Here is a 23,293-nt window from a genome sequence, read left to right as displayed (position 1 = left end):
AGGGTTGTTGAGAAGGGAGAGTTCAGCAGAAAAAGAAAGATTGGGATTAATGTGACTCCTCGGTCGAAGCTACCTGGAATGTTTGCGGGGGCAAAACGTCAGCATCAGCCGGCCCCATCTCTACTGCATACGTTTACATGGAGAATTACAGCTACTGTAGATTTACAAGGGAATAGAGAAGAGAGGTGACAAAAAAAAGAACAAAAATAACGTAAAGCAGGAAATCATTCCTATGGAATAGACGGCTCAGAGCTCTACAGACATTGCATCCGCAGATGCCCAGATCATGAAAGTTTTCTGGCAAACATAGTCGAAACTCCGATAACCACCCGTGCAACGACAACCCATGCGGCACCCAAACCGATGGTTTTCCCTTTTGTTTTTTCGTTTACTTGCGGATCGCACGCTGGTAGAAAGCCAGCTCCTCACCCTCCAGGATGTAGCCGTCAACACGGCCGGACTGGCCGGGACGGGAAGAGACAACAGCGTACAGACGTCCGGACTCGAACTGGCGCTCGATGGCACCCTCAACCTTGCCCTGCTCGGCGAAGCGGGCAGCCTGCTTCTTGGTGACAGACTTGCTCTTCTTCTCCTCAACGACATCGGTCTTCTGCTGACGACGACGGCCGATAGCCTGGCCGTAGTGGGCCTCGTACCATTGACGGAAAGGAGCAGCGTCGATCTGGACAACGGCGGAGCGGGTCAGGGTGTTGGTGCGGACCAGCTCGTTGTTGGAGGGGTGGAAGGAGACACCGATGACACGGGTCTTGCGGGCAACGCCCTCGGAGCCCCAGGAGAAGTTACCGGACTCAAGACGGAGGGCACGGTACTTCTGGTTACCACCACGGGTGCGGACAAGGTGGATACGCTTGGTACCGATACGAGTGTTGGCGGGCTGGCGACCCTTCTCGAAAGCTCTGTTGGGGAACAAGTCAGAAAATTGCGGTTCAAGATGTTGATAAAGTTGAATCGCTGGTGATCCTCCGTGTTCTTCCAATGTGACTTGAAAGACACACAGAGAACACATGAAACACGCCACCACTCCGTTCCATGCAGACAACACCGAGAGAAAAAACTTTCGAACTCAATTGACAGGTGCACCGTACCTCTTCTTGCGGTAGAAAGCGCGCTTGGCACCAGTGGCGCTGCGCTTGTGGCGAGAATCACGAGAAATACCCATATTTGCGGTTGATGAGGGGGTCTGTTGAACAGTAAAAAATTAGAACTTTTGCCCTTCGATATATGTACCTCCGACAATCCTCTATTTCAAAACTTCTGATAGGTCTCGAGCGGAAAATTCAGGGCTTAATTCATTGTGTCTGGGACGGGTTGGCGATGTGTCGAAGGGTTGTTGAGGTTGATCGTGGGCAATCTTGAAATCGAACAAGTCCCGGTCGATAATTTTTCTTCGAATGGCACCCGATTGTCGACTCGGACGAAGCAGAAGGAAAGAAATGAAGGTTGCAGAGCGGTTCGAGAGGAAAACTCACCTCTAATTCTGCGTCCCTTCACCAAAAGCAGAACTATTGTCGATAGGGTTGTCGTTAGGAGATGCTGTCGTGGAGTCCGTCGAATTTCGCAAGGCGCACTGTGTCGCTCGCTTGTGCGGTTGCCCTAACTGACACTAGTTCGTAATTGGACTAGCGTGGCTTATCTCATCGCATCCACAAGTCCCGTGACATGTGCCCTCGATTGATTACTAATGATATCTTATCTGACCCTAGCCAAAGGCGGACGCGGTTGTGTACTTTCATGCATAATTCGAATTTACTGCCATCAGGGTCATTGATTTAGAAGAGCAGCATTGGTCTAAGACCCTTTGATGTCACTTTAGGTGGCCTATATGCAACGAAATCACATCCACTACTCTTTCTTTCCGTCCTTCTTCGCCTCCTGCTCCTTCACAAACTGATCAATCCGTCGGAAAGACCCATACCCCTCTATAAAACACGAAGCCGCCCACTTGCACCACAGCCCAGACAAGACCGGAACGCCGTGCGGCTTCAACTTAAGGACAGCGAGTAAAATTGTCTCGAGAGTATGAATCACCGTGACAGCAGGGAACAAGAATGGCTGGATATTGTAGACAAAGTGGGCGAAGTCAGGGACGTACTTGTAGCCGAAGTTTTCGTAAACGAATGCGCCCGGCAGCAGGTTGCTCTGCTGGAAACAAGTTACGTATGTGAAAAAGGTAAGCCCAAAAATCGCGATTTGGAGGAATCCCTGTGGAGCCCGGTACTCCGTCAGGGTGATTTCGGAGCGGCCCAGGCGGTAGAGGCTTTCCTTGTGCAGTGCGACCAAACGACCACGGGCTTCGGTGAAATCTTTCATGGCAGGCTCGATGGGGACGTGGTAGCGGGTGCCGTTGGCTTTGAGGATAAGGCTGGAGAGGGTGAGGTCTTCGATCTGAGCGTTGCGCGCCTCGCGGGCACTGATCTTGTTGAATGCTTGGAGATAGAGCTGCAGAGAATCGCCATGATCGGCGTTCATGTGCTTGATAATGAACTCCTTCGACATTTTTGCGAACAGCTTGTAATAAGAAAAAAATAAATTACTGGAGGTCGGTTGAAGCGATGAAGATGAGCGTGAGGGGTTGCGCTACTAGGTAACTAGAATTGTTGTCTAGGCAGGTGGGTTAGGGGCAATTGGGTGTTGTAGAAGTTCCCATTTGAAGGATGGATGCGCTGTTGATCTGCGCCAAGACCTAGCCTCGGCTTTTTAACCGTGCTCAACATGTGTGTACTAGAGTCCACCTGGGCACCCAGTTAGAAATTCTATCCACATTTTTATTACAATCGAGTTATTTCATTTTTATCTGATATTGAGCTTAGAGCTAGTATTGCATCCGATTTTGTTCATATCTACGTTCCAGCTGTCCAGGCAAACTCAATAGTACTGCTACCTCTAGGGCTAGTAGTACGTGTAGGTTGTCTTTAATGTATATTTACTATACGTAGCACCTAAATCTTCAAGTTGGAATCGCAAGATGGATACTTTTTTTTTTTCAACATTTGAAGGTTGAATGAATAGGTAGGTGCTACATACTATATAACACTATGTAACAGATAGTAAGAACTTGAAAGCCTCTAGACACAAATTCTGTTGGGACTTTTCATTAGGTTCAAGTTCACGATAGTAGTTCGGTTATGTAGTTCGCCCACGCGTTTTCACACCGCAACCTTGAAATGCTCCAAGATCTCGGTCCAAAATTCAATCATCATGTAGGTACGGATGTAGGTGGAACAATTATGATTTGACACTAACGATGGCAAGGTTTCTTGGCTCGGAGGGACATCTCGGACCAATTATCAATTCAAACGGGAATATATACATTTAGTTACAGAATCCAAGAAATGGAAACCGTGTGCCACGCCGACAATAGACCATAAGATTCAAAGCAATCCGAATAGCCAGAAATAGAACGGGGATTAGACGTTTCGGTCGTAGCTCTATGGGAAAAGAAAAGAAAAAAACGAGAAACTAGATGCGAATCAAATGCTGCGAAGAGGGAAAACATGGATCGTGACAATCATGAGCATCCATCCAAAGGCGAGGAATACTCCGCGAGACCAACGGGAGATAGGAAATATAACACAGTCGACTTGGAAGGTTGGTGGTACGGATCCGTTATGAGGATGATTTATGCACTGCGCCCAATGTGATCAACTCCTAGTCTCGGTTGAGCGCGATTCATTGCAAGAGGAAGAAGGATAGGGATTGAGAAAACTTACATTAGAGCAATGGTCAGATCACCGTGGATTCGGGCCTTGAGCTCGATTTCGATCTCCAAATTCAACTCGAGCTTCAACTTCATACCCTCCTCATCATCGATACTTTTCTTCTTCTCATCAATCACGTTCATACCACCGCTGGGGCTCCAATCGTCCTCTCTGCGCTGCATGATTCCGTCATCATCGTCGGAGTATTCATCGGAATAGTAGTCGTCTTCATCTGAGAGCTCTTCCAGCTCATCTTGTTTCTTTGGAGGCTGCTTTCGACGACGTTGCAGTTGTTGTTGGTTCTGAACGGGAGCCTCCTGCTCTTCCTCCTCCTCTTCATCCGAGTAATCATCATCGGCGCTATCGTAGTCCTCGCCTGACTCGTAATCTGGCACTTGGAACTGTTTCTGCTTTTCCTGGGTCTTCTCGGCGGTAGCCATGGCGAATATTTACGATGACCCTGGAAAGTCGGAGAGTAGGGAAGTGAGTAGGTAGAAGGTAGTAGGAGGTTGGGAGGTGTATAGAATATATTCCGGGGACCGAAATAGAAGACTCGGGCTATGGAAATAGAACAAATGTTGAACTTGAATAAAGATTGAAAGAAAGAAACAGAAACGCTAATATGATTTCAATCTAATGGGCAGCTAGAGCAGCACAAATTAACTCGAGAGGGACAGCATCATGATTTGAGCAAATGACGTTGGCGGCGGATGGTCTTCTACTGTTGTGTATTTTCCGTCATACACTGACCCTTTGAATTTCCACCTAAACCCACCCTCGTCATGCAGTTGGCGTGTTCCACTTTGGGGATGTTCCGTGGTCATAGCCAGGTCTATTTTCTGACACCCATATACGGGAATAGATCTACTCCGCCGGCCGAGAAGAAATCAACATTGACAGACGCTACCAAGGGTATTCTACGCCACCTGCCATGGCATGCTGTGGCAACAACGGTTTTTCCTCGTGGCCTGAACCATTTTTTAATGCGTGCTGACGGTTCAACTGTGGCTGACCCAGTAAAGGAAGGGTCTATGCAGAGACCGTGTAGCCTGTGGTACAGCCATACAGCCAACAGGGAAGAAAAAAAGCAGGCTTGGACCGTCAGTGGCGTCATATGCCAACTTTTACACTGATTGCCGCGACACGATGGAAACCTGCAACGGTCTTACGTCTACTTAATATATAAAAGTGGGGCACATGGAGGGGCTGCCAATGCCAAATTTGCTCCGTGATTGTCATGATTGGCTCCGGTGGGTGTGGTGTACACCACCGCTTTTTGACATGACTGCTTGTACAACTCGGACTGGAAAATTCAATTAGATTAATTCAGATCTAAGGACCGGCCTGAAACATTATACTCCCTGGACTTTCTCCAACTTGCGAAAACAAGTCGCTTGCTCCAGACGGAGAGGTTCCAGCCTGATCCCTGCGCGGCACCAACGTCATACCTCAGCTTCCTCCCCACATCATCGCGTCAAAATCAACTTTCCATGGAGTTCCCAGTATAGATTGCTTGCAATTGGGAACGGTCGTCGTACTTCGAGCCATACAGTAATACGCCTTGAGCCACACTCTGTACGTCCCTGGCCCAGCCAACCCTGACGTCGGAGGCGGCAGGCAACACGCTCATCGGTGCCGGTTTTGTGCACTTGGGTGGCTCCATGATATAAACGACAAGCGTACAAGCACTTTGTCCCGTCCTGTATTCCACATACATCATACCTCATATGGTTTAATCTTATCCTAGTTACTTTACGCATTCCTGCAGCCCGCCCACCCTCGCACCAGTGACGCTTTGTCCCTCATAACCCACATCTTCTGCTACAGATCACTTCATATTTGCCCCTCATCCCATCTTCCCCTTCTTCTTTTCTTTCCACTATGGCTGATCAGGAAGCACAATCTCCTAACCCGGACTCTACATCTACCCCTACCAAACAGAAGCGTACTCCTCCCAAGCTTGGAAAGAAGTCCCCTGCCAAACAAGAACAGACTCCACCTCCTTCAGAGCAAGGACAGGACGAGAAACCAGAGTCCAAGGAGGATAAGACCGAGGATAAGCCCGAGCAAGAGCAAGAACAAGAGCAAGGAGAAGAACCAGAGCAGGAAAAAGAATCAGAGGAAAAGCAAGAACCCGAACCTCGCAAGCAAGAGCCAGACTCGGACGACGAGAAAAACGAAGACCAGAACAACGCTCAGCCTGAACCTGAACCAGAACCTCAGCCTCAACCTGAACAACGTCGTCGCCGACGTCCCCGTCCTCAGCGTAATCAAGAGTCTGACGTCGAGTCTGTCAAACGCAGCGATATGGAGGGTCAACAACAACAACCCCGTCAGCGCACCCGTCGCACCCGTCAACCCCAGCAACAGCAACAGCAAGGTGGAGGTCCCCTTGACGCTCTTGGTGGTGGCGGCGTAGACCAAGCAGGCCAATTAGTCCAGAACACCGCTGGTAATGCTCTGAATGGTGTCACCGGGTCAGCAGGCAAGGCTGTCGGTGGTGTTCTCGGCGGTGGACAAGGACAAAAGGAAGAAAAGGACGACGGTGGTCGTGACGAGCAGCTGCGTCTGCGACTGGATCTTAATCTGGATATTGAGATTCAACTCAAGGCGAAGATTCACGGTGATTTGACTCTAGGATTACTGTTAGTATTCTCCCATTCCATTTATCCCTGCGTGACGCATTTTCCAGAAGAAAACTTCCTAACTGACCCTACAGTAATTAATCTGACCTGGCTCTAGCGACTAGAGAAGCATTTCATTATCAGCTTCTTCCTTGGTGATCTTCGAGTCTTTATTTATTATTTTGATCTCAATATATTCTCGCGACGAAACGACCTTCACGCTTACGGTGATGCAAGATGCAGGATATGCATGGCTTGGCCTGGCTTGTTTTTGATTTTTGATTTTTGATTTTTTAGTTTCTCATCGTCCCTTTATACCTACACTAGTGGATCGCCAGGCTATTCTGCTCAATTCCCTAGATATGGTTTCCATGTGTGTTTGATATTGAATGTACAGTACAATATTCTCCCAGACATAGTAGCTGGATTTGGCGAATGGGATAATGAAGACTTTACACTTACAACTTCGATTTTGTCATCATTGATCGATGGCCTGTTATGTGGGTAAACTACCTGGTATTAGGTATATGTAGTATATGCGCTGCGACGTAATGAGATCATAGGTAATGGTACAATATACATTCATAAAGGGTATAGTAGATGTATCTAGTGACATGTATTGATACGTAGTTCGCAGATCTCTATTGAGTTGCCCCTAGGACTGTGAGACCCGGGTACTCATGTGGAACCTCATTGAAGACATGCCCCACCTTACAAGCAGGGTTAGGCTAGGTAAATCGCTTGATTATATTCTCATCTAGGGTCTCTCGGCATATTTTGAAATGGACTGATTCTATTCTATTTCATTTTCATCAATTCAAAAAGGAGACATAGTATATACAATGCCATGTCAATCTATTAAACTTCGCGAATCCTGAAAACATGAACCATGAGACTTATATTACGCAGCCCACGACTGAATCAATCCACCTCATAAACGAACAGGGTACCACCAAGAAGTTCTGGTATATTCAAATGAATGACCTCCAAAGTCAAACGCACAAAATCACAGAAAGGAAAGAGAGAAGAATAAAAAGGTGAACGGCACCTTTCACAGAAAGATGAATGAAGAATATTCAGAATCCCATAGTTTACAATCCCGCAATGATCATCAAGCCGTACCCAAGCGTGACAATCACCACGAAGGACATGATACTCGAGGGGACACCGCGAGTAAGGAAGTGCCGGACTTGAAGGTATCGCTGACCTGTTTGCGGGACTTCCGCCATGATCGCAGCTGTGAAAAGTAAGTTAGTATCAATATATGGTAGGAAGGTGTAGACGAGCACATACTCATATTGGGGAACCCGCTAGTTGGCAATCCCATGGCAACAGAGCACATCAAGGCGCTTGCCATGACGAGCAAGTTGGGGTGAGGATCCTCCATGCTGACGCCGATTTGACGGACAAGAGGCAAGATGATCAATGCTGCAACGGTATGCGAGATGAAGGTGGCGATGACAAGAATGAGGGCGCAAACGATGAGGAGCACAGTATATAGACTGAGATGTTCAACGCGAACCGTGATTCCGGAAGCAATGGTGTGTAGGAGGCCAGATGAAGTGACGGCCTTGCCCAGGCAGAGACCACCAGCGGCAAGGATGATGATGGTCCAGAGGAAGTTGTTAAAGTCTTCTTTGTTGAGGATACCAGTACCGAAGAACAACACGAGAGGGATGATAGCGATCACACCCATGTCTCCGAAGATATGCTCGAGTTGGTGGCTAACACACCAGAGCACAATAGTCCCAAGGGTCACTGCACTAATAAAATACTGGATGCCAGTGAACCGATCCTTAACGGGGCGCATCGGAATAACAGTTGTATTGCGGTTGGGATGGAACGTCACCAACAAAAGACCCCAGATCAGTAGGATTGAGATGATACAGACGGGCAATGCGATAAAAAACCAAGTACCCCAACTGATGTTGGGGTGCATATTCTGTAGCGCAATGATGTTCTGGGGCGATGCAATTGGCGACGCTGCTCCGCCAACATTGGCTGCAAGGGCAATACCTAAAACGAGTGCCTTGGCGAAATCTGATTCCGCAGGCAAATTGCGCAAGAGGGGTTGGATGATAGAGTAACAAAGGACAGGGGAAGCCACATTACTGATCCACATACTCAAAAACATGCTCACAAACATGTTGGTCAGCAAGACAGTATGCGGTTTAGATCCGGCCTTGCTGAGCACAAACATAGCCATACGTCTGGCGATGTCATATTTAGAGAGCGCTGCAGCAATGGTGAAGCCACCAAGAAGTAGCATAATGACGGGAGTCCACATCGCACCGAATACCACACCAGTTGCCTCCTTGGGGCCCAATCGTTTTGGCGGATTGTCGGTTGATCGCATAATCCCAAGAACCACAACCAAAAATGGGATCAAAAGAGATGTAACGAAAAGAGGAATGGCCTAATGAGAAGAAAGTCAGAAACAGAATAAACCAAAGTTGGGAGTAATAAGGGGTGCTCTCTCACCTCAGTGGCCCACAAAATGCTCACAAGCACAAGCATTGCCAAGCAGTTTTGCTGTTCAGCTGTTTCCATAATCTGCAGTGAAAGCAAAGCACCGAAGACAGCAAAACTGAGAACCAATGTACCAAAGCTCAAACTGCAAAACCACAGTGGGAAGTGAATTCGACCAAGGGGTGTTGAAATCTCCGTTGTCTGGATTTCTTGCTTGTCGCCTTGACGACGCGCGGTTTCTGGGTCTTCGTCGGCTCCAAGTAAAGTTTGACGAATACCAACATTTAAGGCTTGACCACGACGTTCAATCGCAATCATCTCGCGCCATACAGTGTTTCGCTCCCACACCACATGTTCACGTAGATGTAAACGTAGCTCTCGATTAGCCAACGAGCGATTACCCTTTGTGACTATATCAGCGTACACGCCCTCGACCTTGTCGATATACGAATCAACAGTTGCCATCGTGCTTTCAGTGAAAGGTTCCGCTGAATTCACGACAGAGTTGAGATAATCCCGGCGCAAACTGCGGAAAAGAGTCTTATCATACTTCTTCAGGGCTTTGGCGAATCCGGTCTTGTTCAATTCGATGAAAGATCTGAGCTCACGAAGGGTGACATAACCTTCAACGAGACGCTTCTTTAGATCGACACCAGCATTATAAAGAGCAAGGAACGCTTGGTCACCGATTTCAGAGCCCGCGAGTCCTCGACTGCTTGCCTGTCCAAAGTACGCCGAATCTGATAGGTCACCGGGTTGCACATCCGTTGTTGATTCCCCATCTGTCGACTGTCTTCTGTTTCGCAGATTTGCAAGCGAAGAAGACGGTTCATCATCACTGTCTCCATCTTCATCGCTAGTAGCGCCAGTCTGACGTGCTTGGGCGAAGCCGCCACTCGTTCTTCCACGGCGAGAAGTGGCCTTGACAGTTGTCTCGCTAACAGGATCCATATTGACACCGTCCGTTTCGTTGAGATATACTATGGCATCTCGCATCAATTGTTCAGTGCGATCAAAAATTTCCGCTTCTTTCTGGTCATAGAATACGAGAACCTTTTGCAGCTCGGCATCGAGGGCACGCTTGAAAATACCGTCCGGGTTGGTGATTTGAGGGCCGAGCAATGGTGCCGACTCGACGTCTCCATTTCCTTGGCCTTCAGGTCGGTTGACTTGTTTCTCAAGTGTATATATCCTAGAAGAAACAAATAATTAAGTTCCGAATCAGCATTCGATCAAATTCTCCATCCCACGCTTCGCGAACATGCATAATCCTGTGCAATGTGACACCCGCACCCGGTGCATCAGGAGCGGTACAAAATAACTCAAATGATGACAAAGAGATATTTAGGTGAGGTGCGATAACCCCAAACTAGCTGTTTTGAGGCCCACACCACAGGAAAGGGTATAACCCTGAGATGAACTTACAATTTCTTGAGATTGCTATACGCAATATAATTATTGCTCCAGTCGGGCACCGCATTGAACTGAATACTATGCGAGAACTTCATTTTGTCTGCAGTCTCAGGATCGACCTGGTCTTGAGCCTGATTTGCTCGGTTTGTTCGATTCGCCCGATTGTGAAGCGCCTCTCGCCAGAACCTGAGGGGAGTAGACCGGGCGCCACCCCCAGGGAGCTGATTAGGTGAAGATGCTTTCTCCCACGCTGTGTCTTGTCGTGCCCCAAGTCCGTCGAACGGCCGTGAGTCTGTGGAGGATCGAGATGGCCGTGAGGCACGCGGCGGAGGGTGAACACCGGCCGATGTGGAAGGCGGGACTCTTTCTCTAGAAGACTGGGTGACGCTGAAATCGGCGAGCTCGAAAGATCCACGACTCGAGGAGGAAGCCACTGTCGCAGAGAATTAGGAGGGGTATTCGGTTATGCGCAATTGTGCCAGCAAGAGGGGCCCGCTTGAGTCAAATGAGTAGGTATTGCGGGGCGCTAGATAAATCGAGCTGTGGTCAGCTGGGGCCGCTTGCGTGGGTTGCACTGGTGGTCAGGCTGGCAATGAGCAGTGCACGGCAGATCGAAGCTGGGATTAACGCTGAAATATTTAGTCTCCGAGACACCAGCCAGATTATGATACCGTCGGCGAGGTTGTATTCTTGCAGGAGCTTTTTTTAAAGATGTCGCGATGAGCTCAGGGACCGTTGCTTGCCTGATCGGGAATGATCTCTGATAAGCTGAGTAAGCCATATACAGCCTATCAGGCGCAGGCTATAGCAAGCATTTTAAATGGCCATAGCTGAATACAAGTAAATTCATGAACAGGCCTAGAAGGTTCTTTTCTCATATGTGAGGGTATCGTGATCTTTATTCTGGAGGAAATGTCTGAAAAGGTAGAAAATACCCAGGAAGAAAGTGTACAAAAATGTACCACTATATGGATCACGTCAAATCAAATGCGGGCAAAAACTAGATATACTACATGTACAAAAAATGCCGAGGAAATAAAGTGCTGATACCCAATTAAACATACATATATGTGAGCCTTATTATCTCACATGTGATTGGACTACCGGCGACGAGGAGCAATACCCAAGTTTGCACGGCCAGAGATACCAATCTTGTGTTGCTGGTCTCGACGTTCCCATACACCACTACGACCCTCTGCAACAGCCACCAGTTCGTTGGCAACACGGTGGGCCAGTTGCGCATCACGGCGCTTGTTTGATCCATCAATGATCCACTTGATTGCGGCGCGGCGACGCTGGCGCAGGGCGAGCGGAGCGGGCACCTGTACAGCTGTACCACCACCAGCAATACCCTTCTGTTGGCGAATTCGGAAAAGCGGTGCCACGGAGTCAATAATCAAGGTGAGGTAAAGAACAGGGTCGAGGGGCAACTGAGGGCCGGGAGGGCCACCAAGGAGGGGTCGGCGGGGATTGATGTTGGGGGGAGGTGCGGTACGGAGGTGATCAAGAATAATAGACATGTTCTAAATTGGAGGTGTTAAAACAGATCTTGCCAGAATGAACAGCTTAAGATATTGAATTTCAAATTGACATACCTTCTGTGCCCGAGCTAGTTTGCCATCATGCATCAACATCTTTGTGAATTGATCCTGCAGCGAGTCGTAACGCTTCCGAAAGTTGGCCTTTTTGGTCGGAGCAGGTGGTTCTTCAAACTTGAGGCCCTCTGGAATCTTCTCTGCGGCCTGCACATTGAGTTGTCCGATCATATCGGCAAGGATGGCAGCTGACATATCGTCATTGGCTCCAAATTTCTCGGTCTCAGGGAGGTAGCTGCGAGCCGATGTTGAGAACGATCTAGAACCACCCTTCTTCTTGAATTGTTCCTGCATAATCTTGGGCATGAGCTTGCGGGCCTTCTCGTCGCGCTGGAGAATCTGTTCGACGGGAGTTCCTTGCTCCAATTCTGGAGAGGAGGGCTGTCCATCACAACTCTTCTCCTTCTCCATGATCCTCGACATTTCTGCGGCCTCCTCTGTGACAGATGGAAGAGGATCTTGTGTGGGGAACTTCTGCTCATCGGGCTGGATATTCTTCGAGTCGTCCTTCGACGAGTTCCATCTTTTCTGGACTGGGGTAGACTGCTCGGCGCGGAATCGAAGAGGCAAAGTGGTACCACGGGGTACGCCGGAGGGCACGCTCGATTGACGGAGGGCATTGGCAGCCCTGTGGGCGGCAAATAAGTTGAGTCGGGGAGGCATTGTGTGTGGCTGTGATCCGGTTGACCACCTTGAATTGGAGTGATCAAAACGAATGATGAAATCTTGGCTAAGCTGTAGGCGGTCTGTAATTTTGCCAATCAATTTCTATATGCTTACATACGGGTGACCACAGCGCCCAGAGGGAAAAGCGCATTATGGCCTATATTAGACGGGCAGAAAATAACGATACCTGTAATACAGTAACACCCTGATTGGCCCAAATGTCCCGAATATCACTAAGTCAAGCTTCAATTCTACTGTCTTAAGATGTATCTTCGAGATGTAACCTTTCTTCCTTTTTAAATTAATTTACGAATATATTTCAAAGTATCTATGAAATATGTTTCTCTCTTTGCCTTTTAAATTGTCTTCCTACTCGTCTTTCTGCTTGTTTTTCTATCTATGTAGAGCTTACAGTACAGATAGCAGTGTACTAGGCGGTAAACGTTAATATAGGGCCAACAGGTTTTTTTTCCCCGCTAGCCACTATTTGGATGGCCTGGCTGGCCTTAAATAGGGAATTATGATGACTCATCTTCGCCGCATCCTGCGATGAAGAGTGGGCAATGAACAATAACTAACCATATATCTCTAATTCGGCTCACGGATTGGTTTCATGATTCTGGTTCTCTATTGAGAAATTCGATTCACTCTTTCATTCTATACTTGAATAAAAGTTTCATTTCAACACTTATACAACGGGTACATGGGACAACAACTCTCGAGGCATCGGGAACATCGAAAACTACAGAATTTCGTCATGCTGCATATTGAAAATAGTGTTAAGCCGTTGATTAATCCAAGTCACACTTAAAACTATTTGCTAAAGTCTACTCTTGTGGCACAACCGCACAGGGCTCAATTGCCAGTTACCTATTCATTTGTTGCCACCCAGGAACTTGAATGATTACTATGTTGTCCGACCTGCCCTCGGAGATTGTGGTGCATATCACTATATACCTTCCCACAATCAGTGGTGTGACCAACCTCGCACAAACCTGTCAGCGACTGTATAAAATTATCAACACGGAAGAATCATCAATATTCCGATCTTTCGTTCAAAATAAATTTCCATGCATTGAAACCCCACCTTTGTGGAAAGATGCAGCTCGTGCACTCACATCGCGATCACGAGCCCTCGACAAACTTGGGATTATTGGCCGATTCGTGATCCCACCTCAAGCTAATGCAACAACCCGAATAGGGTTTCAAGAGCCAACCCGTAGGGACAATCCCACTCTCGGGTACCGACCAGCTATAGACTCATATGAAGTCTGGCATGGCGAACGCTGGACCGATCGACGAGAAGTGCTTGCGTGGGGTGCGGGCCACCAAATCGTTTTGCGATCCAAACAGTCTGGAATACAGTCTAAAGAACAGTGGGTGTCCTTCAACGATGTTGAGGAGGCAACTAGCTTTGATGATGTCTGTGGATTGCATCTTCTCAGAGATGAGAAATGGAGACAGGATTCCGGTGTCGAACATCTAGTTTTTGGCCGCTTGAGAGGGGAGCTTGCGCATGTTGAACTTTCTCTAGACACAGCCACTCATGAACATAAGCAGAGATTCAATACAAATGGGCTTAGTTTGGAACAAACAGATCTAAGCGGCGATACTCTGGCCGCTCATTTTGATAATGGATCTGTTGCTCTATACACACTGAATAGTGATGAAAGCGAGATTGAGCCATTCGCGTGGGCTGGCTCCGAATTAGATCCCTTGATCAAAAGTCGCTACTCGAAGCTATTATCTCCTTTAAAGCTAGCTATTGCGACTGGTCGACTTGAAAACTCGCTCTCAATCAACATAATCTCGAATGATGGCGCATGCATATACAGAGAAATAGGCGTTGATTCCCTTGATCTCGAAGACCAAGTTGGCCGATCAGTAAATGCGGCTGTTACTGCCATCGCTCCTCTCAATACAATTTCATGCAATGGCTCTCCGGGTGATGTATTTTTGGCTGCATGGGGTGATCGTACAATAAGGTATGTCGACATCAAACCTAGTTTGATGTATCCAGAGACACAAGCTAATCTTTTTGTTCACAAGACTTCATGATCTTCGCTCACCGCATTCCAACGAATCAACATATAGAGATACAACCGACACCAACCTCATTTACAGCGTGCAACCCTTTGGCCACGATCGTTTTCTAGCTGGGGCAGGCGGCAATGCCGTCCTCAAAATCTTTGATCTGCGCATGAGTAAAATTTATAGTTATCTGGATGCACAAGTCCCACCCATCCAAACCCAAACCAGCATCTCTCCAAAAAGGGCAGAAAGACCTGCACCTCACGGGCCTCGCAAAGACTTTTCCCTGTTCCTCTCAGCTCAGCTCCCCTCAGCTACACCGGGTAATCTTCGTGCCCGTAGACGCGGCCCTTACCGAGGCCCAATTTATACCATGTCCACACCATCGCCATCGTCACCAACAGTATACACAGGTATTGTGGATGGTGTTGTTCGACTGGATTTTGCTTCGACGGATGATTTGACTGGGCCATCCCGCGAATGGTTTGATTATGATTTGAATATAGAGAAAGGAGGACAATCCGTTCCTGTTGGCACGGAAAATGTGCTTAGAATAGCTGGGTATGAACGGCCGGACCAAGATGATTTTACGACTACTTCTAAGCTGCGAAGGCAGCATGAATGTTGGTATCTCGAGGACAGGCATGCAACCAATGTGGCAGAACCTGGCTGGGATCGGCGATGGGAGGCCCTTGAGCAGTCTGGCGCCTGGAGAAGAAGGGACGGATAGGTATAGGGGGACCATGGCGCCCAGCGGGGAAAATTCCCTTGGCTCTATATTGGTTTCTACCTTCTAGTATACCGCTATATGTGCTCTAGGCTCTACATAAATAGAAGGTCACTTGGAAGGTCAATTAGAAAGACAATTGGAAAGACAAGTGGAGATTCCCACTCTAGGACATCATAGTCTTCCGTGGATAGGACGCAAGACGTCACGACAGTAGATGTAGATTGAACGATCAGTATATAAAAAATGTTGGCTCTGAGCTAGATTGAGATTGATCCTGAAGGCTCTAGTTGGTCATACGAAGCACAGATTGTATAGTTCAGCGGAAAGTAATTATTAATAACTTTAATGGTATTTTGAAGAGCGAATATCTTAGCAAATAGTAATCGTAGAAAAACCGTGTCATAGCTCCGTATGCGCCATGCTGAGCAAAAAGGGGTGGAAATATTGAGAGGATAGTGGATATCGACAAGCCTCCTCATGTGTAAATGCGATGGGAAGAACCTTTCAGCTCGGAATAGCAGGCAATTATGCCCAAAAAAGACTTCTTGCCAATGGGACTGAGCGAATTTCCGTGCAGAATGATGAACACTGTCCGTCCGGAGAGGAACACCAGACAAGCCAAGCATAAATTAATGCAGCGAAGAGCAGTCAAATAATTTAGTCATCGAACTTGAAAGACTTTCCACCACCGATATCGATGGGGCCACCACGGTAGGAGCCGCGCTTCTTCTTGTTCTTCTCCTTTGTGAATCCCTTTCCACGGGTAACAGAGAGGTCGGCAAAGGCACGGTCGGCATAGGCGTAGGACTGGTAGTCGTTGTTGAAGCCATCGAAAGGAAGGGCACTCAGAGCAGCAAGGGGAGTGGGGCGAGCACCGACGTGCTTCTTCTTTGTCGAACCATTGCCGGGGACAGGGCTTGCGCTAGAAGAGGAGGCACGTGCATCTTCAACAGCCTTGTTGGCGGGAGCGTCAGACGCGGAAACAGTAGCACTTGAGTCAGAAGCGCTGGATACGGTGACGCCTCCTGCCTTCTCATCATCAGAGCTATCATCCGACGAATCGCTGGAGGAGCTCGAGTCAGACGACTCAGGGAGAGGAGTCTTCTTAGCCGCCTTCAGAGCCTTGGCGTCGGTCTTCTTAGCAGATTCCTTCTCAGACTCGGAAGAATCGCTAGAGCTGGAAGAATCAGAATCAGAATCAGAGTCAGAGTCAGAGCCAGAATCGGAGCTAGACTTCTCAGACTCAGAAGAGCTAGAAGAATCGGAAGATTCAGAGCTGGACTCGGAAGAGGATTCAGCCTTCTTGGTGGTCTTGGCCTTCTTAGCCTTAGGAGCGTCACTCTCAGAATCCGAATCCGAGCTCGAATCCGAGGAAGACGAGTCGCTGGACTCAGCCTTTCGCTTCACGCCTGCTGACTTCTTTGCAGCAGGTGCAGGTGCAGGAGCTGCCTCTTCTTCATCCTCATCATCAGCATCGCTGTCAGAGCTAGAAGACGAGGAAGAAGAGGGGGAAGAAGAGCGGGTCTTCTGTGCCTTGGCGGGGGTTGAAGCATCTTCCATGTCGACATCAGAATCACTGGAGTCGCTGTCTGAGTCCGAGCTGGAGCTGCTGTCACTCTCGCTTTCAGAGCTGCTACTAGAGGCGGAGGCGGAGGCCGAGGTAGATTCAGTAGAGGAAGCCTTCCAAGTCTGGAACATCTCTACTAGAGAGGGAGCATTGTCGGCATCAGTCTTGGTTCCGGCCTTCTTCAATTCCTTTTCAAACGCGCTGTTGGTGGTAGCAAAGCCATTGGTGGACAGGAAAGAAGAGACAGACGCCAGAAGCTGCGCGGGAACAGACTTGCTGCTCTTGGTGGGCTCGGTCTATCGATTGAAATGTTGATGTTAGCCTCACTTGCCAGATCTTAACAGTGTAGAAATTATATCTTTACCTTCTTGACCGAAGTCTTCTTTTGTGATGAGTCTTTGACCATGATCGCGAATTTATTAGGATTCCGTAGCAGTGTATCCTGAGGTGATCAAGCGGCAAGCGAGCCAAAATAGAGTGAACGAACGAACCTATTTACAGGAAGTTGCCATCCAGGAACAAGAAAGAAAAAAAAGTCAAAAAGTTGTGCCAAGGCGGTGAGCGCTCAATTTAGATTGAGACTTGTGATTGGCGGACCTAAATGGGGATATCGTCGACCATGTGGAGTCACCTGGCAGTAATTATGCCTCAGGCATCAGTGCACTTACTAAGTTAACTACTTGATGAGTGGGTGCCTGCTATTGAAAGTTGGTTATTAACGTTTGACAGCAAACGGCGATAGATTCATATAGCTCAGTAATTTATTATTATTTATTTTTGAGTTTTCCAGTTTGACATTACTTGAGCTACAGACCTGGCCAGGACATATTGTACGTATAAGTATATGTAGCCGTTGCAGCCGGATCAACTTGATACTCCGCTCCCACGAGCTCTCCCTCCGCCTTGCCCGCAACCCCAAACACTGATGAGCTAATGCCCTGTAATCACCGACAGCCATCTCTTAACACCACAATCGACCGTGTCGCCGGCTCCGACTCCCTTTTCTCTTCTACGGGAACACTGCTGCTTCATTTTGAAGCTACTCGGAGCTGTTCAGTTGAATTCAGGCAACGTATGCATGCGGGACTTCCCGCCTTCACTTGGCCTGCTCCAAACATCATACTATAGCCATGATCCTTTGATTTCGCCAACTATACACATCAAGCTTAGTGTCGCATCAAGAACAGGATCATGAGTGCCCGGGAGCGCCCTCGCCCTCCGCCCTCGGGCGACCCCCGCCGCGGTGATGCTCGTAATGGCTCTGGTGATGGGTCCGCAACGAGAGCAGAGAGGTTTGAAGATGAGAAAAAGCGCATTATTCAAAGCTGCTATTCAAAGAAGGACACGGATGGAACATGTATGTGATCAAACCTTGAATTGCCCCTTGAACATTGCAAAGAGGCCTTCCACTATCCCGCAGCCAGGAGATGAGTTGAAATCGCTTGGCCCCCTCCTTGGATATCCTGAATTGAAATTAAGATACGAAACACAATGTCCATAGGCTAATCGATAATCTCTCTAGTGGTCGAATCATACATTACACATGTCCGAATTGTCGAGGACTCAGCACACCCTTCAGCCCCTGCCCCGCCAACGTCGGCACCCGAGAACAAGAAACCGCGTGTTATAATTGTTTCGGTCCGGAGATCTGGCAGAGTACGAATGCACAAAGCTCGCGAAAACAATGATGGCACATTCTCTATCGGCAAAACCTGGATGCTTGACGATTTATCGGCAATTCAGTCCTATGCTGCGTTGGTACCAAAGACGCCGGCTGATCAACAACATAAGGAATGGGCGGGAAGTTCTGGGTTTGTGGTTACCATAGGCAAGCCATACTACTGGAATGCCCGAAGCTCCAAAGAGAAGGAGTTTTTCATTGGCAGCTTAGTAAAGATCTACAAAAAGTACACAGGAGGCAAATTACCCAATCTAATTGGGTTTGATGAGAGAGAACGGCAAGTTCTGGCAGCAGCAGGAGGCCCCTCAAGCTCTTCAGGCCCACCCCCACGCGCTCCTGGCGTGACGCCGCCCCCGGATGTAACGCCTCCTCAGCAGGCATCCTCATACGGATATCAAGGCCGCGACCCCAGTCGCGATGGGGCCCGGGATATTGCGCGGAAGCCTTCCGAAGACCCCATGCCGCGGCAAAAGAGCCGTGAGCAACTGCCCCGTCCGAGCACTGGAAATAATAGACCGGCTCCATCTCCTTTCAACCTGGCATCGAACCCACCACCCCCCGGACCGCCTCCAGCCCTTCCTCCTCCACGCAAAGAATTAGAGAACAAGGACCCATCAGTGAAATTACCCTTGAAGGACGATTCTAGACCGTCCTCATCTCGCGGCGGTGATGGCCGCCCTCCCAGGACTCCGACGTCTGAGTTGGCAGCTCAATCCGCCGACAACCTTTCGCTCCACCAGAAGCGTAGTGTAGATGGGCTGCGGCCTACTACACCTGGATCATTCACTAGTGATATTAGAGGCGCGCCGGTAAGCCCCAGCAGCAGTCTTGGCCCAAAATCGCCATACCGGGAAGTTGATCAAGCACCAACTCAAGCACCAAATCTGGAGCCTTTGCCCCAGCCTGTGCAAGAGAAAATCGTATCTGACGAGCCCCAGCCGGTTGTGCCAGCCGAGGAACCCGTCAAGCCCGTGGAAACCGACAGAACGCCATCATCGCCTGTTATGGTCGATCCGATAGTAGCCGCGGCCGCGGCCCAAGTTCCCGAGCCTACTTCAGCCGCGACAGAAGAACCGCAAACCGCGGCTGACCAACAAGCTGCCGAGGATGATGCTGCAGCACATCGACCAGGCCTCGGCCCCATGGTCAAGAAGAAGTCTGCCATGGAGATTGCAGGCGCGTTCCGCAAAGCTGCAAATGCTTATGGCGCTTTCAAACCACGCCCTGGAGGCGCTGGCCAGCGCCTATTAGCGGCGGCAAAGAAGCAGCAAGCTGAACAGGATGAGCCAGATGGCATTACGGGTGTTGTCCCAGCTCCTTCACTTAGCCGATCTACAACTGAGGTACCGAGAAGCCCTATTGATGAGCACATTGATCGCCAAGCAATCCCATCATCTGCTCCGCCGGCGGAAATACCACCAGCAATCCTCCCAGCTATTACACCAACAGTTGAGGTCACTCAGCCTGATATTGAAGTCACCTCGCCTGCCCCTGAATCTGTTCCTCTTCCTGAAAGAAGTCAAGATTCGCTAGCCGACATCGTAAAAGTTGACGACCGCTCAAGATCGCCATCCCCAGCAGCCAGGGGCCGTCGACGAAGACGCGAAGACAACACCGTCAAATATTGCCAGGCGCTGGGGATTGAGCCCAGCGTACTTGATGGACGAGGCATTGATTTTGATGATATTCTCACAGATCTTGGGTGGAATGGCCGCCTTAACGACGAACAAAAGATTGAAGATTTGGAAGCAGACGTTCGACGTGAGATTGGTCGCGTTGAGGCTACCAGCTGGCTTGGTAATCTTGAACAGCAAGAAGGCAAAGTGGAGCAACTCGCCGTTCTCATTGATAGGACCATTGAGGAATGCGAAGAGCTGGAGGGTCTTCTGACCTTGTACTCCCACGAATTAAATGTAAGTCGCCAAAAGCTTTATAGTCTAAGAGACTCATCAAAATGCTGACCCAATTGATACTAGACCTTACACGAAGATGTGTCGTATATTGAAGCCCAATCCCAAGGTCTGCAAGTTCAAACAGCGAATCAGAAACTCCTCCAAACCGAGCTCCAAAATCTACTCAAAACACTTTCTATCTCCACCTCTGAGCTTAGTCCACTCAAGGAAGCGTCCCTCAGCAACCCCGATGGATTGAATGAGACCGAGAAAGCCCTCTCCACCCTTTACAAAGCCATGCTCATGATTGATGCAGAGATTGGACAAAACAAAAAGCGCCTGGTCGATGCTAGTGTTGGAGTCTATGCTAATACGGAGATTGGCCAAATGCGTGCCATTAAAGAAAAGAAGGAAGAATACCGCAATGCGGCTCTGGAGTTCCTGCAACAGCGTCTGAAGCAGTTTATGGCTATGGCTTTCAAGATGGCGGAGCAAAAGCGGGCAGATGCAAATACCTCTGCTACCAAAGATCCCATGAAACTTGATGGTTTTGCTCGCCAGCAATTCCGCGCAGAAGTATGGAGATATAACCCCTTGATGATGTTCACCAAGGAAGTCAGCATGTCCGAGTGGCACGCTTTGGTGAGTCTCTACGAGCAACAATCTAAACCATCCTATCAAAGTGAGTTCCGCGAGAACAATGCGGCCTGGAAGAAGGCGGCTCGCAAAGTAACGGGAGACGAGCAGGAGCTTCTGTTCACACACCAAGAAAAGGAGAAGGAGGGAGAAGGAATCACTATGGCGGCTCGCAAGCTTACCGTCCGACGAGGCAAGACTGTCCGGGCAGCAGCTGGTTTCCGATTAGCGTCTGGTGGGGAGAAGAAGCCCAAAGGGAAGGTCGAGCCATGTGAAGCATTTGCTGGAACGCTCCGCGAGACCTTGAATATGATTACTGACGAGCAGAATTTCGTGGTGGAATTCTTCCACCTGAATTCTCTGGCCAATGTTGACTTCTCCGACATGGTGGCTGCCGCTTCGCCCGAGGGTCGACAGTGTCCTGATTTCTCCGCTAAGCAGTCGCATGATCCTGATCGCGATATGGCTAAGCGGGTTGAGCATATTATGGACGAGGTCTATTCGTTCTGGCCCAATGACATGCAAAGCATGGTAGACTGGGCTATTCAAGCGGACCCTCTACAAGGAATTGGAATTATATTTGCTTTGGAGTCTGCTATGGGTGATCTTGACGATACAAACCAAGAGTTCATTATCCATTCCTTGCAGAAAGTACATTCTCGTCTGATGGGCCTGTACAATCGCTTTGTGGATGAACAGATCCGAGGCATTGAGGACACCAAAGTCAAGATTAATAAGCGCAAGGGTGTAATTTCCTTCATGCGTGTGTTCCCCAACTTTTCCAATGCTGTTGAGACCATGTTATCGCACCCAGGTGGGGATATGTGTGATATTCGGATCAGCGTCAACGATGCCTATGACCGCATAAACCGGGCGATGTGGGAGTCCCTCAAATTTATTGCCAAGGAAGCACCCGGTCAACCACCCGGTGTGACAGCCACAGCCGGCGACCCCGAAGACAAAGAAGTCCTCAACTACCACATCCTCTTGATCGAAAACATGAACCACTACATTGAAGAGGTAGATGTGCATACCCTGCCCGTCCTCGAGCGCTGGATGGCCCGAGCTCATCAAGACTTTGACGAGCACATGAAATTGTACCTCGATGCCGTGATGCAGCGACCTCTAGGCAAACTCCTAGATTTCATCCACTCGCTCGAGAGTCTCCAATCATCCGGCAACGGCGCCGACATCGCCACCCGCGCCAGCCACTCCCGCATGGTTGCCAAGAAAGTTTTATCATCATATGACTCGAAGGAAGTCAAGCGTGGGGTTGAACTGCTCAAGAAGCGCGTTGAGAAACATTTTGGTGATGCAGATGATCCCGGATTAAGTCGTAGCTTGGTATTGAAGGTATTGCGAGAATGTGAGCAACGGTATGAGAATGCGTGGGACCGGACCCGACACTTGATTGATACGGTGTACGAGGGACAATTGGAACTGGAATGGCGCAAGGAGGATGTGAGTGCGATGTTCCGGAAATGATTGATGCCACTGCCACATGCAATTAATGTTTCTCTTCTTTTTATTTTATTTTTTTTACTGTGGACATGGAGCATCAATCAGCAGGGCGCTTCTTGGGTTTCACGGCGTTTCAAGTTCCTCTCTCTCCCCTGTCATATACATCGATTGCTGTCATATATAGCCTGGAGGAAGAAGATATCACTTTTAGCATTACCATTCCTCTTTCTTCCTTTTTTTTTTTTTTTTTTTTTTTTTTTGGTGTCTCAGTCTGATACTCTTGTAGTTCCTTAATTTAACCCTGAACAAGGTTATTATGGGCAGAAAGTGGGTGAATGCATGATTGGTGCGGGTCAGGGAGAGTGACCCACTGGTTCGAGGCCAAAGATGAACTTGAAGTTCATTTTAACAACTTTTTTAACACTCAGGGGCACGCGCTGGTCTGTGCTTGACGAGATCGAGGATCGTGTGATTTGATTTACGTGACTGATATTTATTTAATTGTTTATCACTATTAGTACTGAATCTGTAGCTTGATCTAATTTCCCCCTTAATTCTGGATCCCGTCAGTGGCTTGAAGCTTCCCTAGGATAGGGAACCAGACATAGATGAACAGAAGCTGCTCACAATACAAGATAGATGACTCAATTGATATAATACCACATGATAAAATATGACAAAATATTGTAAAATATATCATCAGTATTAAATATATCAGTAAATACTCCATTTACTCCCACTCACACAGTTACAGCTGAAATGAATCCTTGGAACCCCGTATAGCACCCCCAACGCCAATTGGTCCGGTG

The 23,293-nt window shown here is 48.6% G+C and overlaps 8 protein-coding genes across 8 annotated transcripts; 3 read left to right on the top strand and 5 right to left on the bottom strand.

Annotated features, from left to right (window-relative positions):
* Positions 1 to 388: 388 nt before the first annotated feature.
* N7478_004248 (40S ribosomal protein eS8) lies at positions 389 to 1,180 on the bottom strand (the record flags this gene model as incomplete). Its single annotated transcript, XM_056920462.1, has 2 exons — positions 389 to 917; positions 1,107 to 1,180. 2 exons carry the CDS (start codon positions 1,178 to 1,180, stop codon positions 389 to 391), a joined length of 603 nt encoding a protein of 200 aa, XP_056778499.1.
* Positions 1,181 to 1,863: 683 nt separating this feature from the next.
* Positions 1,864 to 2,517, bottom strand: N7478_004247 (DUF2470 domain-containing protein; the record flags this gene model as incomplete). Its single annotated transcript, XM_056920461.1, has 1 exon — positions 1,864 to 2,517. The coding sequence occupies one exon, from the start codon at positions 2,515 to 2,517 to the stop codon at positions 1,864 to 1,866; it is 654 nt and encodes a 217-aa protein (XP_056778498.1).
* Positions 2,518 to 3,727: 1,210 nt separating this feature from the next.
* On the bottom strand, positions 3,728 to 4,159 carry N7478_004246 (uncharacterized protein; the record flags this gene model as incomplete). The annotated part of the gene is made up of 1 exon (XM_056920460.1): positions 3,728 to 4,159. The coding sequence occupies one exon, from the start codon at positions 4,157 to 4,159 to the stop codon at positions 3,728 to 3,730; it is 432 nt and encodes a 143-aa protein (XP_056778497.1).
* A 1,441-nt stretch (positions 4,160 to 5,600) lies between these two features.
* N7478_004245 (uncharacterized protein) lies at positions 5,601 to 6,445 on the top strand (the record flags this gene model as incomplete). The annotated part of the gene is made up of 2 exons (XM_056920459.1): positions 5,601 to 6,364; positions 6,439 to 6,445. The coding sequence occupies 2 exons, from the start codon at positions 5,601 to 5,603 to the stop codon at positions 6,443 to 6,445; spliced, it is 771 nt and encodes a 256-aa protein (XP_056778496.1).
* A 989-nt stretch (positions 6,446 to 7,434) lies between these two features.
* On the bottom strand, positions 7,435 to 12,483 carry N7478_004244 (putative plasma membrane phosphate transporter Pho87; the record flags this gene model as incomplete). Its single annotated transcript, XM_056920458.1, has 6 exons — positions 7,435 to 7,580; positions 7,637 to 8,759; positions 8,825 to 10,004; positions 10,238 to 10,658; positions 11,349 to 11,748; positions 11,821 to 12,483. The coding sequence occupies 6 exons, from the start codon at positions 12,481 to 12,483 to the stop codon at positions 7,435 to 7,437; spliced, it is 3,933 nt and encodes a 1,310-aa protein (XP_056778495.1).
* Positions 12,484 to 13,386: 903 nt separating this feature from the next.
* On the top strand, positions 13,387 to 15,247 carry N7478_004243 (F-box protein; the record flags this gene model as incomplete). The annotated part of the gene is made up of 2 exons (XM_056920457.1): positions 13,387 to 14,471; positions 14,536 to 15,247. 2 exons carry the CDS (start codon positions 13,387 to 13,389, stop codon positions 15,245 to 15,247), a joined length of 1,797 nt encoding a protein of 598 aa, XP_056778494.1.
* A 657-nt stretch (positions 15,248 to 15,904) lies between these two features.
* Positions 15,905 to 17,220, bottom strand: N7478_004242 (nucleolar and coiled-body phosphoprotein 1 family protein; the record flags this gene model as incomplete). The annotated part of the gene is made up of 2 exons (XM_056920456.1): positions 15,905 to 17,110; positions 17,179 to 17,220. The coding sequence occupies 2 exons, from the start codon at positions 17,218 to 17,220 to the stop codon at positions 15,905 to 15,907; spliced, it is 1,248 nt and encodes a 415-aa protein (XP_056778493.1).
* A 785-nt stretch (positions 17,221 to 18,005) lies between these two features.
* Positions 18,006 to 22,508, top strand: N7478_004241 (GTP-Rho binding exocyst subunit SEC3; the record flags this gene model as incomplete). Its single annotated transcript, XM_056920455.1, has 3 exons — positions 18,006 to 18,171; positions 18,337 to 20,408; positions 20,472 to 22,508. 3 exons carry the CDS (start codon positions 18,006 to 18,008, stop codon positions 22,506 to 22,508), a joined length of 4,275 nt encoding a protein of 1,424 aa, XP_056778492.1.
* Between the last annotated feature and the right edge of the window lie 785 nt (positions 22,509 to 23,293).

Source organism: Penicillium angulare (assembly GCF_028827245.1).
Source record: "Penicillium angulare strain IBT 27051 chromosome Unknown utg000004l_segment0_segment0, whole genome shotgun sequence".
NCBI classification, from domain to species: domain Eukaryota; kingdom Fungi; phylum Ascomycota; class Eurotiomycetes; order Eurotiales; family Aspergillaceae; genus Penicillium; species Penicillium angulare.
Note: the sequence above shows the minus strand (reverse complement) of the source record. Positions and strands in the feature narration are given on the sequence as shown.